At 36.8% G+C, this 14,162-nt stretch overlaps 1 protein-coding gene across 7 annotated transcripts in view; it reads right to left on the bottom strand.

Annotated features, from left to right (window-relative positions):
* The window catches only part of AGD15 (ARF-GAP domain 15), a 90,100-nt gene that overhangs the window by 21,372 nt on the left and 54,566 nt on the right, over window positions 1–14,162 (bottom strand). For 4 of the 7 annotated variants that reach the window (XM_088902543.1, XM_088902542.1, XM_088902545.1 and 1 more), the window contains 3 exons: window positions 13,001–13,091; window positions 12,729–12,927; window positions 9,404–9,648 (listed from right to left, as the gene is read on the bottom strand). In XM_088902543.1, coding sequence (XP_088758669.1) covers window positions 9,404–9,648; window positions 12,729–12,927; window positions 13,001–13,091 — 535 coding nt within the window. Of the gene's footprint in view, window positions 1–8,602; window positions 8,737–9,403; window positions 9,649–12,728; window positions 12,928–13,000; window positions 13,092–14,162 lie in introns of all 7 variants that reach the window. The other 3 variants (XR_016085194.1, XR_016085196.1, XR_016085195.1) reach the window with 2 other exon arrangements.

Genomic DNA, 14,162 nt, shown 5'->3' with positions numbered 1-14,162 from the left:
ACATGGTATCAGAGCCCGGTTAGGAAATCTTGTGATAGTCTGACATGGCCGGCTGCATAAGAATTTCCTAGGGTTGGAAAATTTCCAGCAAAAGGGATCATCGGCTGAATCTTGGAGATTGTTGGTGAAGCATCAGAGGATGACCAGCAATCAGGAAGAGTCAGAAGGAAGAACCCTCAAGATTAGGGTTCATACTTGATTTTGAAGGTTGCGGCTAGAAAGTCAGAAGGAAGAACCCTCAAGATTAGGGTTTAGACTTATTTTTGAAGGTTGCGGCCAGAATTTTGCTGAAGTAAGTTAATCTTTGATATTGATCTATTAAAAGATTACCTTTTCTGGTTATTTCAAAGGTTCAACTAAAAGTTTTTTCCTCCTGAACTGTTCTTGATACATTAAAAGAATAGTTTTTTGGTTACTTTAAGAGGTGTGGCTGAGAGATCCCCCCCTTTTCTATCCATTGGTTGTGTCCTTGCCTTGTTTGTTGACCTTTGATTGGTTCTAGGTTCAAGATTCTAGTTTCTTGACTGTCGCCAATTCTAAGGCTGCAGTTAGTTTTAGCTCTGCACTCTAAGTTGTTCTTGAAAGGTTACCTTTTTGGGTAGATTGCCAACCTAGAAGGATAAAGTAGGTTTGGCTGTTAACAAATTCTAGGTGAGATTACCCAGTCTTAGTGATAGAAAGGTATTGTTTCTTGACCTTAGGTTCGGTTGATAGCAAATTCTGGGTGTAATTACCTAGTCTCGATGATACAAGAGGCATTCTTTAACCTTTTCTTGACAAAGAGTGGAGTTTAAGAGCCAAGGGGAAAACCTTTTAGGGGTTGGTGGTGCTGGTAGCATACCTGAGAACAGTTTTCAGATTACCACTATAAAATTTGATGGGTCAAACTACCTAGAGTGTGCCCAATCAGCCAGGATGGCTATTGGGGGTAGAGGAAAGCTAAGTTATTTACTGGGAGATGTCAAGGAACCAGCCAAGGAGGACTAAATATATACCAAATGGGTTCAAGAGAACTATTTGGTTATGACATGGTTGTGTAACTCCATGCAGCCACATATCAGCCGAAATTATTTATGGGCAAAAACAGCTAAAGAAATTTGGGATATCATGAAAGAAACCTACTCCCAACCCCTCAATGTTGCTAGGGCCTATGAGCTAAAATGTAAGACAAATAACCTTAAGCAAGGAGAGAAGCCAGCCTCGGTTTATTTTTTCACCTTGAAATCCTTGTGGCATGAGATTGATCACTTAGAAACAATTGGGTGGGAAAGCCAGAAGGATGCACAAACCTACAGAAAGCAAGTTGAAACCAATAGGGTATTTGAGTTTCTATCTGGTCTGAATTCTGAGTATGACATTTTGAGACAACAACTTCTAAAAAGAGACAGTGTGACCCTATCACAAGCTTACTCTCTAGTGCATAGTGAAGAAAGTCGAAGGAAAGTTATGTTACAGCATTCGCCACTTGAAACAGCCTTGGGAGCAACTAAACCCAAGTTTGGGGGGGATAAGGAGAGAAATATGAAGAAGGAAGACAAGCATGACCTAATATGTGAACATTGCAAGAAACCTAAGCATACCAAAGAAACCTGTTGGAAGCTACATCCTCATCTAGTTCCAATAAAACTCAGGAACAAAAAGGGGAATGCTAATACAACAGTTACTACTGATTGTGCAACCTCATCAGGCACAAGAGCAGCACCGCTAGACACTCTAGCTGTTGTCCGATCTTCCTTGACTCAGTTGGAAAAGGAGGTTGGTAATTCAGCATCGCCATCTCAGCCAGTCACAACATCAGCTCCTCTCACCTCAACATTTGCTAATTTAGGTACATGGGCCTCAGCTTATCATGCTTCAGCTCCAGGTAACACTGAACATTGTTGGGTAATAGACTCAGGTGCATCTGATCATATGACTGGTTTGCCTTCACTATTTACTACCTATCACTTATCCTCTAGTAAAGACAAGGTGTCTATTGTTGATGGATCACTTGTTCCCATTTCTGGCAAGGGAGATATCAAGTTGTCTAGTGCCATTTCCTTGTCTTTTGTTATGCATGTTCCTAAATTTAGCACCAATTTACTTTCAGTTAGCAGCATTACTAAAAACCAAAATTGCTTAGTAACATTTTTTCTTGATCGATGTGTTTTTCAGGACTTGGAGACAAAGAAAGTGATTGGGACTGACCGTGAGACAAATGGAATCTATATGCTTGGAGGAAGTTCATAGTGGGAAAGTAGTGAAGTTAGAGGGTCTTTTGTTTCTCAATCTATTGGTTAAGTCATGCTTTGGCATAACTGATTGAGTCATTTATCCTTTAGGTCTTTAAAAAGCTTGTTTACTAGTTTATTTGAATCCATCCAGATGTCCAGTTTAAAGTGTGAAAGTTGTGAGCTTGCAAAGCATTGTAGAACAACCTATTCATTAAGTAATAAGAGAAGTAGTGTTCCTTTTGACATTGTGCATACCGATGTTTGGGGACCATATCACATCATTGCTATGGGGGGGGGGGGCGTACAGATACTTCTTGCTGATTGTTGATGACTACACCCAGTTTTCTTGGGTCTACTTGATGCGTTCTTGAGATGAGGTTCCTACCCTGACCCAGACCTTTCATCATATGATTTTAACCTAGTTTGGGGTAAAAATCAGAGTTTTTAGATCCGATAATGTGAGAGAATACTTTAAAACATCATTAGCCTCTTATTTTCCATCAGAGTACTTGCCCTCATACCCCTCAACAGAATGGAGTGGCTGAGAGAAAGAATAGGCACATATTAGAAGTAGCTAGAAGTATCATATTTAACTCCAATGTGCCTACACATTTCTGGGGAGATGCCATTCTCACAGTTGTGTATCTCATCAACCAAATCCCTTCACGGTTTCTTGACATGAAACCTCCATTCACTCTTTTATATCCTGATAAAGAGCTATTTTCTGTCCCTCTTAAAACCTTTGGTTGTACCTACATCGTGTAAACTCTTGGCCCTCATCGTTCCAAATTTGACCCTAAAGCCTCAAAATGTATTTTCCTTGGTTATGCACAAACTCAAAAGGGATATTGCTACTATGAACCTACTTCGGGAAAGAGATTTGTATCCATGGATGTTACTTTTTTTGAGGATGTACCTTATTACTCTAGGGTTTCTTCTCAGGGGGAGAGTAGTAAGGTTGGGGTTAACACATCAGAAGTTCTTTACCTGTTCCATTGAGTGAAGAGGGGTGTAATGGAGAGGGTTGTCAAAAATGTCGGGATTTGAGAATTTATCACAAACGGTGGAGGCAAGTTGATTTTGGTCATCAGTAGTCCAAGCCAGTCCCAATTCCTTCTGAGGATCCAAATCCAAGTACTACATATCTTTCATCTCCCATTACAGATGAGCCATCAGCTGTTGAGCCCTTTCCATCTTCTGAGCCCTCATTTCCATTGAATGTCCTTGACCTTCCCATTGCAGCCCGTAAAGGCAAATGCCGTTGCACCTCATCCACAACCCATTGTATCTCATAATTCTTGTCCTATGATCATCTGTCTCCCTCTTATAAATCCTTTCTTACATCCATTGTTGATATTCCCATTCCCAAAACAGTATAGGAAGCCCTGATCATTCCTGAGTGGAAGGATGCAATTAAGGTAGAAATGGATGCCCTTCTGAAGAACAATACCTGGGAGCTAGTTGATCAACCTAAAGGGAAGAAACCAGTTGGATGTAGATGGGTGTTTACTGTTAAACATAATGTCGATGGTTCCATTAAAAGATTTAAGGCCTGATTAGTTGCAAAGGGATTTACTCAGACTTATGGTATAGATTACTTGGAGACTTTCGCACCAGTAGCAAAAATGACCACTATCAGAGTGTTATTATCTCTTGCAGCCAGTTACTCTTGGCCCTTGTTCCAAATGGATATTAAAAATGTTTTCCTCAATGGAGACTTGCAAGAAATGTACATACAGTTACTTCCTGGCTTTTATAGTACAAAGACAGGTAAGAAGGCTTGTTGGCTGAATAAAGCTTTGTATGGACTAAAATAGTCCCCCGAAGCTTGATTTGATAGATTCGAACAAGCCCTTGAAAAGTTTGGCTATATGCAGGCTCAATCAGATCACACTTTGTTTATTAAGAAAGTGGATACTTCATTGACTCTACTTGCTGTATATGCGGATGACATTGTAGTAACAGGAAGTGATAACACTGAAATTGAATCTCTTAAGAAACTTTTCCATCAACACTTTGAGGTAAAAGACCTGGGAGAGAGCTATGATATTTCTTGGGTATTGAGGTAGCTCGGTCCAAGCATGAAATCTTTGTTTCTTAAAGGAAGTATGTCCTTGATTTGTTAGAAGAAACAAGAAAGTTGGGTGTTAAGCCAGCCGATACACCTATTGAACAAAATCACAAGATTAGTACAGAAGGTAGAGAGCCTCTTGAAGATAAAGTTATGTTCCAAAGATTAGTTGGGAAACTACTCTATCTTTGTCTTACACGATCAAACATCAGCTATGCAGTCAGTGTTGTTAGTCAGTATATGCACTCTCCTAGAACTACCCACCTACTTGCTGTTGAGAGGATATTGGCATATTTAAAGAGGTGTCTAGGCAGAGGTGTACTATTTAAGGATAATAATCATATGAAGATAGAAGTTTACACAGATGCAGATTGGACCAGTTGTATTGATGATAGAAGGTCTACCTCTGGATATTGTGCCTTTGTAGGAGGTAACCTTGTTTCTTGGAGGAGTAAGAAACAAAATGTTGTTTCTCGTTCCAATGTTGAAGCTGAATATCGGTACATGGAAAATGGTGTGACAAGAATACTATGGTTGAAATCACAGTTTGATGAATTGGGTATTACCTATGAGAAACCTCTAATGTTCTACTGTGATAATCAGGTTGCTATTAATATAGCTCATCACCCGGTATAACATAATAGAACCAAGCACATTGAACTGGATCGACATTTTATTAGGGAAAGGGTTGCATCTCAAGAAGTTTGTCTTTCATATATCAGCTCCAACATGCAGCTTATCGATCCTCTCACCAAGGCAGTTTCAAAGAAGAAGTTAGAAGCAGATCTATGCAAGTTGGGAATGACAAACATCTATTCCCAACTTGAGGGGGAGTGTAGAAACCATTGATGTGGTCCCCACCTCTTTCTATTGTACTTGTATACAACTATTAGTTATTTAAGTCAGTCCACAATTAGTTATTAGTCTTTTATTAGGATTTTATTTTTGCCATGTAAGCAGTCTTATCCTTACTTCAGAATTAATATAAATAGAAATAATCCTCTTCTTTTCTAAAACCCTTCGTTTGAATTCTTCTTCTCTTCTTCTCTCTTTCTCCTCTCATTCTCTCCTCTTATCTTCTTAATTTCCTGTTGATTATACACCACAGCTTGGGCTGTTAGTAGTCTCATACGACTACATAAAGAAAGAGGGAAAAAATGGTAGGGTTGCTCTAATACCAAGTTGACAATAAATGTTGTAAAATAGTATGTTTAGTCAAAAGAAAACAATGGAAAATAGACCTGAAACAGAAAGGAAGAAGAAGAAGAGATGAGTGAGGGAATTCATGCTTCCCAATTTAATCATACTTGGGATCTTACTCCTCTCCCTCCTAGGAAGATGAGAGTTGGTTGTCAGTGGGTTTACACAGTTAAGAATTGGCTGAATGGTAGTGTGGAAAGGTACAAGGTGTGGTTGGTGGCAAAAGAGTATACCCAAACGTATGAAGTTGACAACATTGATACATTCTCTCCTGTTGCTAAGATGGGCTTCATATGTGTTATTATTTCTTTCCTTGGCTATTATTATTGGCTTTTACTTCAGTTGGATGTGAAGAATGCCTTCCTCCATGATGATCTTCAGTTGTATGTAGACTTAAGATAACAAACAGTTACCGTGAGCCTAGTTTGGTTGGTTCAAAAGTGTAATATAGCAGTTCAAATTATGGCAGTGTAGTGTTGAGCACTTGGTTTTTAGTTGAGATACACCTCCCATTAAGATTATATTTGGCTATATATGTTGATGATATTATTGTTACAGGAAGTGATATACAGAGGATCAAGGAGCTGAAATAGTTTTTAGAACAGCAGTTTCATACCACCAATGACTTGGGGCATTTGAGATATTTTCTAGGTATTGAGATAACAAGGTCGAAGTGGGGAATCTCCCTGTCACAAAGGAAGTATGTGCTTGATTTGTTAGAAGAGACAAGTTTATTAGGAGCAAAACCAATGGATACTCCTATCAAGCTGAATGCTAAGATATCTGATAGTGAAGGGGAGCTCTTTGGAAGATCCTGGCCTCACTATCACAAGGCCAAATATTTCCTCAAGTGTGGGGTTACTGAGCCAATTTGTGTAAAAACGAAGAACAAGCCATTGGGAAGGTATTGATAGAGTTCTTCATTATATTAGGTGTTGTACCCTTCTTGGAAAAAATCTAGTTGCTTGGAGGAGTAAAAAGTAGAGTATGGTTGCTAGGAGTAGTGCTGAAGTATAGGGCAATGGCACACCCAACTTGTCAATTAATCTGGTTATAGCAATTGAGGCAAAGAAACTAGTCTAAAAGTTTCATCTCCTATAAAATTGTTTTGTGATAATCAAGCAGCAATCCATATCTCTTTCAATCCCATGTTTCATGAAGAAAACAAGCACATAGAAGTGGATTGACACTTTGTCAAGGAAAAGACCACCAATGGAGAAATCGTTACACCTATGTGAGGTTAGTGGATTATCTAGCTTAACTCTTCACCAAGCATTTAAGTCAAGCAACAATCCATAGAAGTATGAGGAGTTTTATTTCTGTTATAATTAAGTGGCTTGTAAATTATAACTTCTGCTTAAGAGGGATGGTATTATAACTTCTGCTTTATTATAAAATTAATAAAAGAGGGGAGGAAATTGAGATTAGTTATGTTCAATATCTTCTGCTCTCCTGCCCTAGTTTCCTTTTCATCTGTACATCTGTTTTTCTCAGATCTAGATATCTTCTAGATATTTTTCTACCATTATTCTATTTATTTCTGGTCTGATCACAAAAGATTTAATTAAAAATTGGCAAACTTGAAGAAGGCATATCTGTCAAAGGGGGCAGAGGGTAAGGTGACCTTAAATCTAGTGCGTCATCCAATCTGCTAGTATATTCTGTCTCACTGTTCACAGTTCTCAGGTTGGTGATCAATTCTTTGGGGAAAGCCATAAGGGATTTCTTGTGGGATAAGGTAAATGATGAGAAAAAATTTCACCTAGGAGCATGGAACCAGGTCTGTTTGCCAAAAAAGGGAAGGTAGAGTGGGTATTAAACCAGGTCTGTTTTCCTAAGGCTTCATTACCAGAATACCAACTATGAATTCAGAATTCAGATACATCATACACCTGCTGCCCTTATTCCATAATGATCAAGCCACTTGAATTGTGAAGGAGATAAGACAACTCATTCAGGGTAGTAGTTCTTTGTGCTATTAACTCTGCCTTTTCTGCTATAGGCCTATCTGGTAATTGTACTTGTTCTAGAGTTCTTATGAAATTTTTAGTCATTGACTTGGGTGCTTCCAACCATATGATGGGGGCATCTGTTGGTAAAAATTCTCCCAAACATTTTCTTGAGATGGGGGGAAATTATCATAGCCAATGGAGAAAATCTAGAAACAATTTGTGCCAATAATTCGTCTCTTTCTACTTTGGTGTCTCACTCCAACCCCATTCATCATATTACTGTCTTTCTTGTAGTTGCTCCTAAATTAATGATCAATTCGATATCTGTTGGTTTAACTTGTTGATAATGGTCACAGTTTTACCATTGCACGAAGCCATTACCCCCATTGTTTGACCCCCTAAGCATACTCTTACAACAGTTTTTGACAATTTGAAGCCTAACTAATGCAACATGATCGGAGGTTTAGTAAAGTAGCTAAGAACAATTGAATAAGGATAAGGTTTAAGGAACAAAGGGGATAATGGGTTGAGACAACAGCCCTGAATTAGAGTCTTCAACTTATCACCTTAATAACCTTAAATTGAGATTGGAGTCACACAAATCATTTAGAGACATGAAACCTATGAGATAGTTGGAGTCACCACTAAAAAATAGTCCTAGAGAAATCAAATTCAATTTACTCGATTGACTCTTCACTGAAAATAAACTGATACACATCCATATATATAGCCTGAACTTTCTTGCTAGCTAGCATTAAAATGGGGCATTGTGTCGGCATGGTTCAGAAGGCACCACTTGATGGGCCAATCTATAAAGCCAATGATTTCCTTGAAAAAATGGATTATGCTTTAGTTGTTTGTTCAGAAGGAAATGCAAAGAATACCAATGTGGTACTTGATGTGGAAGACTGTTAAATCACTTTCTATAAATACTTGAAAGTTTTTTGGTTATGTCTAATTCAAGAGGATGTCTACTTATTGATCAGTGAGGTTGATACCTAGGTGAAGGATTTGTACAGTGTATTTTCAAGGAAAAAAATTTTTAGTCCATTAATGCAAATCTTTACCTCTGAAAAGATCAATGCCGCAAAACTATCAATTTTTCTAGAAAGTGCTTCCTATTTTTTGAGAAGGAACTTGAATACTAAATGTGAAGCATCACCAACCTTGATTAAGTCTTTCAAACTGTCACCTTCTTTTCACCTATTTGAACTTGGTAAGGCCATGGGTCAACTCTGCAGCTGAAATTTCTATTCCCAGTGGCAAAACCTTTAGATTAACTACACTGGATCTGCTCTTTCTGCAGAACAGTAAAGATATGTGAAGATCAATTACTCTTGTAAACTGAAACTAGTTCACAGTCAGCTAATATTAGAAAACCATGATGAGCTGAAACTGAATTTAATCATATCAAGGAGGATTTTTCCCAAACTAGAATTAATTTCGGATGACCAACCAGGATAATCATCAAAATAGCTGATTTTGATGAATATTCAGGACAACAAATGGTATCTGTTTGTATTAAATTAGAATTCAAGTTCAACCCAGTGAAGGTATTCTGAATTTTATCCAGTAAAGCTGGTTTAAATGTAATATGCTTACTAGAGAGTCGCAAATTGATGTCAAAATCATTTTTAGTTATCTTATTAATAATGCATGATATTCCGCTCATTCTTAGTTTAATTTATTGATGCAGCATTCAATATCCAAATTCATTCCAAGTCCAGTCTAAATCTAATGGATAAGATTCTATTTGAATCCGAAAATTAACAAATCAAACTAGGATCTAGGCATACCCAATTTGATTAGATCCATTTGCAGCTCTGGCTATTAACCAAGAGAATAGTAAACACATCCAAATTGATGTCCAGAATGAATAGTTCAGTGTAAAGTTAACAAGTGCCTTTTTAAAAAGATAATATACAGCAAGTATATAAACTATCTTTACTTGGCCAAGTAATACCAACCACCGTATCAACCCCCAAAGCACATTTAGTAGTACTATGTTCTTACAATCAAATGTTGCCCAAGAGGAGCTGTACGAAGTGGATGGAATGGATCTCTTCTCCTTTTGAATATCAGCATCCATCAAGTTGAACAGATCAGTAGCAACGCCAGCTTTTTGCCCAGGAATTCCAAACTTTTGTTCTGTTGTTTGTGGCACCTTGGGGGGAGGCAAGCCAGTCACCTTGTCCTTCATATCTAAAGAGGCCTGATTATAGACATCAGTAACCTGATTAAGATCCTAAATATTCATTTTTTCTTCAAATAATTGCTGAGTTTTTACATAAAAAACTAAAAGACTGAAAATGGAAAGGAAAATAAGAGAAATAAAACATAAAAGTTGTAACTTTTAATCAAACTTGAACTAAATTTCTGATTTGTTTTTATTTTTTCTTTCAGAAGTAATGAAAACAAATTCAACAATAAAAAAGCTCAATAAAAAAGTATGGAATGGACATCTAAAGAAAAGAAGTGAGTCCATCTAGAAATACAATAGACCCATGGTGGTGAAGGCCCAGTGTACATTTTTACCCAATTGATCCCTGACTTAACTAAGAATCTATTCATATAATACATCCTAATAGGGGATTGTAATGAAAGGAACCCAATTAAACACACTCAATGCCATTAGAGTCAGGTAAGACAGAGCTATTTTGGTGACTGGGCCACAGGTCAAATGATTCAACCATCCAGTTTAACTGTTTGACTTATTCACATCAGATAGAGAACCATTTTAGCTGCAGGTTCCAGTTTTGACGGTCCAACCATCTCGTCCAATCCAAGTCTGACAACACTGCACTTGATTTCATTCCTACTTTGTTTTTTACTTTTGGAAAAAGAAATTCACAAATAAATATTCTTCTTTCTTTCATTTTTTTAATCTCTTGTGGTCATTTTCCTTATTATATATTAAAAAATTGTCATAATTGAATAGGACATAAAGTTGTATATAAGATTAAAAACATAAACCATGAAACTTAACAAATTACTGAACATAATTATCAAACCTAAAACAGTTTCAAGATATTCTGATCCATACTCAATCTTGTATGAGGCAATTCATCTGCACATTCCTTGGTTGATGTAGGAGAAAAGTGTCATTACTATGTAGCAAAAACAGTGGTCATTAATGTGAAAATAGAACTCTGGTCAAAATTGAGGCCAAGTTTTTGTCTTTTTATTTTCCTTTTTTTATTTTTATAAGGGATCATGAACTCTATGTAAAAGGGTTTACACAGGGACCAAAAAAACCTCCCAAAAGAACCAAGTCTGAAGTTGGCTGTTATTCCATAGTTCAAAATGATCTTTATTATAGTACTTCCATATTCAGATATAAACACCATTGGACAAGTGCGAGAGTAGGTTATGAAAAGGTGATGTAGAATGATGTTAGACGCCAAAGAATGTGATACTAGAAGGATCAAGTGTTTTATAGAAAATTATGGAAATCTCAAGTTGCAGTTATTTAGAGCTGTTAGGTTTGGTTTACGGGTGATCTCAAGGGCTATTTTTGTCAGTATAAGTGTAAATTTTGGGAATTCTAGGGTTATGAGATATGAAACCTAGGATAAATTGAAACTAGTAACTTGTCATAGAGACATGTTCTAGGAGGGAGGATTTTGAAAGAAGAATGTTCCTTCAATTGGAAAAGATATACCCGGTGAAAGAAGGTTAATTTCAAAGGGGAGTTCTGTTCTTTTGTCTGTTTCTGGGTGTAGGTCTGCTCCGGAGTCTTTAGGGAAGATGGCTGGGCTATGTATTTTCTTGATTTGTAATTGTTTGCTATGGCTGGGAGTGGGACAGGAAGGTTAGTGTTTGGACTTTGGGGTTTTGACCCTTTTGGGTGGCTTTTCTTTTTCACCTTGTTGTTTATCTTCTCTCTTAATAAAATTTTCTTTTATCTATTACCAAAAAAATAGAGGCATGCATTTTAATTATGGATTTTAGGTTATTGAGGCAAATAAAAAGTAATGTGCAGATTCATTTCTTGATTCCCTGGCTAGTTGTCACCCTCAAAGTCCTGAAAGAGCTCCATAATAGTCCCATGGGGTCCATGCAATCATATTGAAATTTCTCCCCTATCTTGTCAAACTGAAGTTTGTCAAAGGGCAAATTTGTAGGATGCCCCACTGTCTCTTCATCAGATATCTTTGGTCCAATACCCTTTAGGGTACTGGTTCAGTGTCATCAACTATATGTTCAATATTGTATTGCTGAATTCTATTTTGCTACACCATCATGAGTTTTTTTGGAGGACATGCAAACTTACTAATAACTACTAGCAACATGATTGAGTCAGATGCTTGCATGCTAAATAATGTGAACAACATTGTTAACCATTGTCTACAAATTTTGTGAAAGATGAATATTTGTATTAAAAATCCCCTCCTTTTACTTCTAATGAATAGTTTCATCAAAACATTTGTTAAAAAAGAAAAAAAGAAGACAGCATGAATTTTTTTTAATCCTCGTTGAGTATTAAAAGAGTTTCTAATAACTAATTGATCACAACCTTGAAAGGGAAAAATTTTCCCCAAAAGCATATTGCCATAGCTTTACAATTTCATGAAAGCTAAATAAATTTCCCCCAAAAATATTTCCAATTTGATGATACTCAAAATGAAGCCTTCCTAAAATACAAAACCCATTATAAATATCCATATAACATTTTCATAACAAAAATGCAGAACTTTAGAAGAACGTAGGAACAACTAGACAAAAATATCCTTTTTATAAAGAAGAATAGACAGTATCTTTCCATAAAAAGAAACTGATAATAAAGGAGGTTCTCTTCAAAATCTCAAAGGAAACAACAAACTAATATTAAATAATTCCATCACTTGGATCTTAAAAGTTTCACATTTGAAGCAACTTTTGTCCCTTACTATCTCTTAAATGTTTTTCAGCCCAAAAAGTTTCTAGATACTTATCCTATCACTTGGTAAAATTTATCCTAGATTTCCAACATCACCGTAATGCTTCCCTAGTTTCCATACTGGAAACTTCCTTTTTTTTGGATCACTTACTGGAAACTTCCTGCAAATTAATTTCCTTTCTACTAGAACTCAAGTGAACTCTTAAAATGAAATCAATTTTAGAAGATCTTCAGTTCATTCTGAAACAAAGTTTGAAGCCTTTCAAAACACCTATTAACTGCATTAATGCATTTAATTGTCAAGCCTACAGTTACAACAAAATTAATAGCAGAAAATATTTACTATGTGTGTTGACTTGGAAAGAATTTAACTAATTTAGATAAAGCCAAGAATCAGAAAGTATCAACATTACCCAACGAGGTCTTGTTGCTGAAGGTGGAGCCTGTAGGATCTGATTAGTGGGAATATCTCCATCAGAAAATGTTTTTGAGTGGTTGGATTTGCCATTATTTCCTCGATCTTCTATTCCCTTGTTAGAACAAGAGTTCTTTCCTTCTGATTCCATAGTTGGCTGTTCTGTTTGCTTTGAAACCCATCTTTTCTCGTCATACCTGAGAAGCGGGTATATTAGAATTTTCCTATAACTTCAGGTGAAATTTCTAATAAAATTTTGTGCCAACCTACTTTGCCCGTATGAAACTTTCAATGTCACTTCTGTCGTAATCCGGTGGCAACTCTGCTTCCCAATAACTGTTGGACTTTTCATTACTCATAGCTACAGAATAAGTTCACAAATTAAGAACTAACAACAAGGTGGTAGCTTAGTGGTGCAGCATGTATAATATTAATTTAAAATTTGACTTAAAAACAAAGCAAAGCAAGTTATAATGAGGTTTAGTTATAAGCCACCAACAACACACCCTACATATATAAGGGAGATAACAAATCAACATGGAGATTCCCGCTTTGTGGTTGAGCATTAGATGCAATCTATCAACAGCACACCCAGGAAGAAGGGGAGGTGATATCCACCACCTGATGGGTCTCCATGGAGATCTCCTACTTCAAGGTGAAGATACAAGCACAAAGCCAGTAGAGGTTCCCTTATCGAATGACGAGAAAAACTGGAGTTCAAGGAATCATTATTCTGGGGATAGACATGGATGTATGGTGGAAGTGAAGGTTAAATATCTTGATCATGATGATCTATTTTTGTGATATGAAAAAGATAAAGAAGGCTTATCTGACATGTCCAGAGTGAAGGAGACAGTCAAGGACTGGAGTTGTTGAGAAACGAGGGGTAGAAGATGGAGTGAGAATTCAACATAAGGAAAGAGTATAAGGCAGAGTTAGTTAGGACCAGGTTTAGGTAATAGGATGTTTTCTTGTTCTTTGGCACAAAAGGAGTCTAGAATTTCCATTTTTGGATAGGAGCTTTCATATTAGTCCTGTAGCTAGTGGTTGTGACTTTGAAATGGTTGGAAACAGAAATTTGTTGTGAAAATTATTAGAACTAACATTAGAAGGACAGATGTGTTAAAGAAAACAACTCTTTCTGACCTAGGGAAGGGAGTTGGAGTTTTAAAGGGGTTCATTTGATGTGTTTGGAAGAGGTGATTTGTGGATTGTAGTAGCAATCATATTCTGACTTATTGGATTCTAGTGAAGAATGCAGTTTCCTTGTTTGGTTGTTCAGCTTTCCATAAGGTGTAGGCTTTGGGTTCTTTTTCCTTTTGGTCAGTTCGTTTCTTTGGGCATAGTTGGATGTTAATGTTGCTATGTTACTTGGCTGTGGTTGAGTTATATTTTGTATATCCTCTTTCCACCATAATGTCTTATCACGTAC

This window comes from Nelumbo nucifera, chromosome 4, assembly GCF_055504915.1.
Source record: "Nelumbo nucifera cultivar China Antique chromosome 4, China Antique-T2T, whole genome shotgun sequence".
Taxonomy (NCBI): domain Eukaryota; kingdom Viridiplantae; phylum Streptophyta; class Magnoliopsida; order Proteales; family Nelumbonaceae; genus Nelumbo; species Nelumbo nucifera.
The sequence above is the reverse complement of the archived record's forward strand: the minus strand, read 5'-3'. Positions and strand labels throughout refer to the sequence as shown.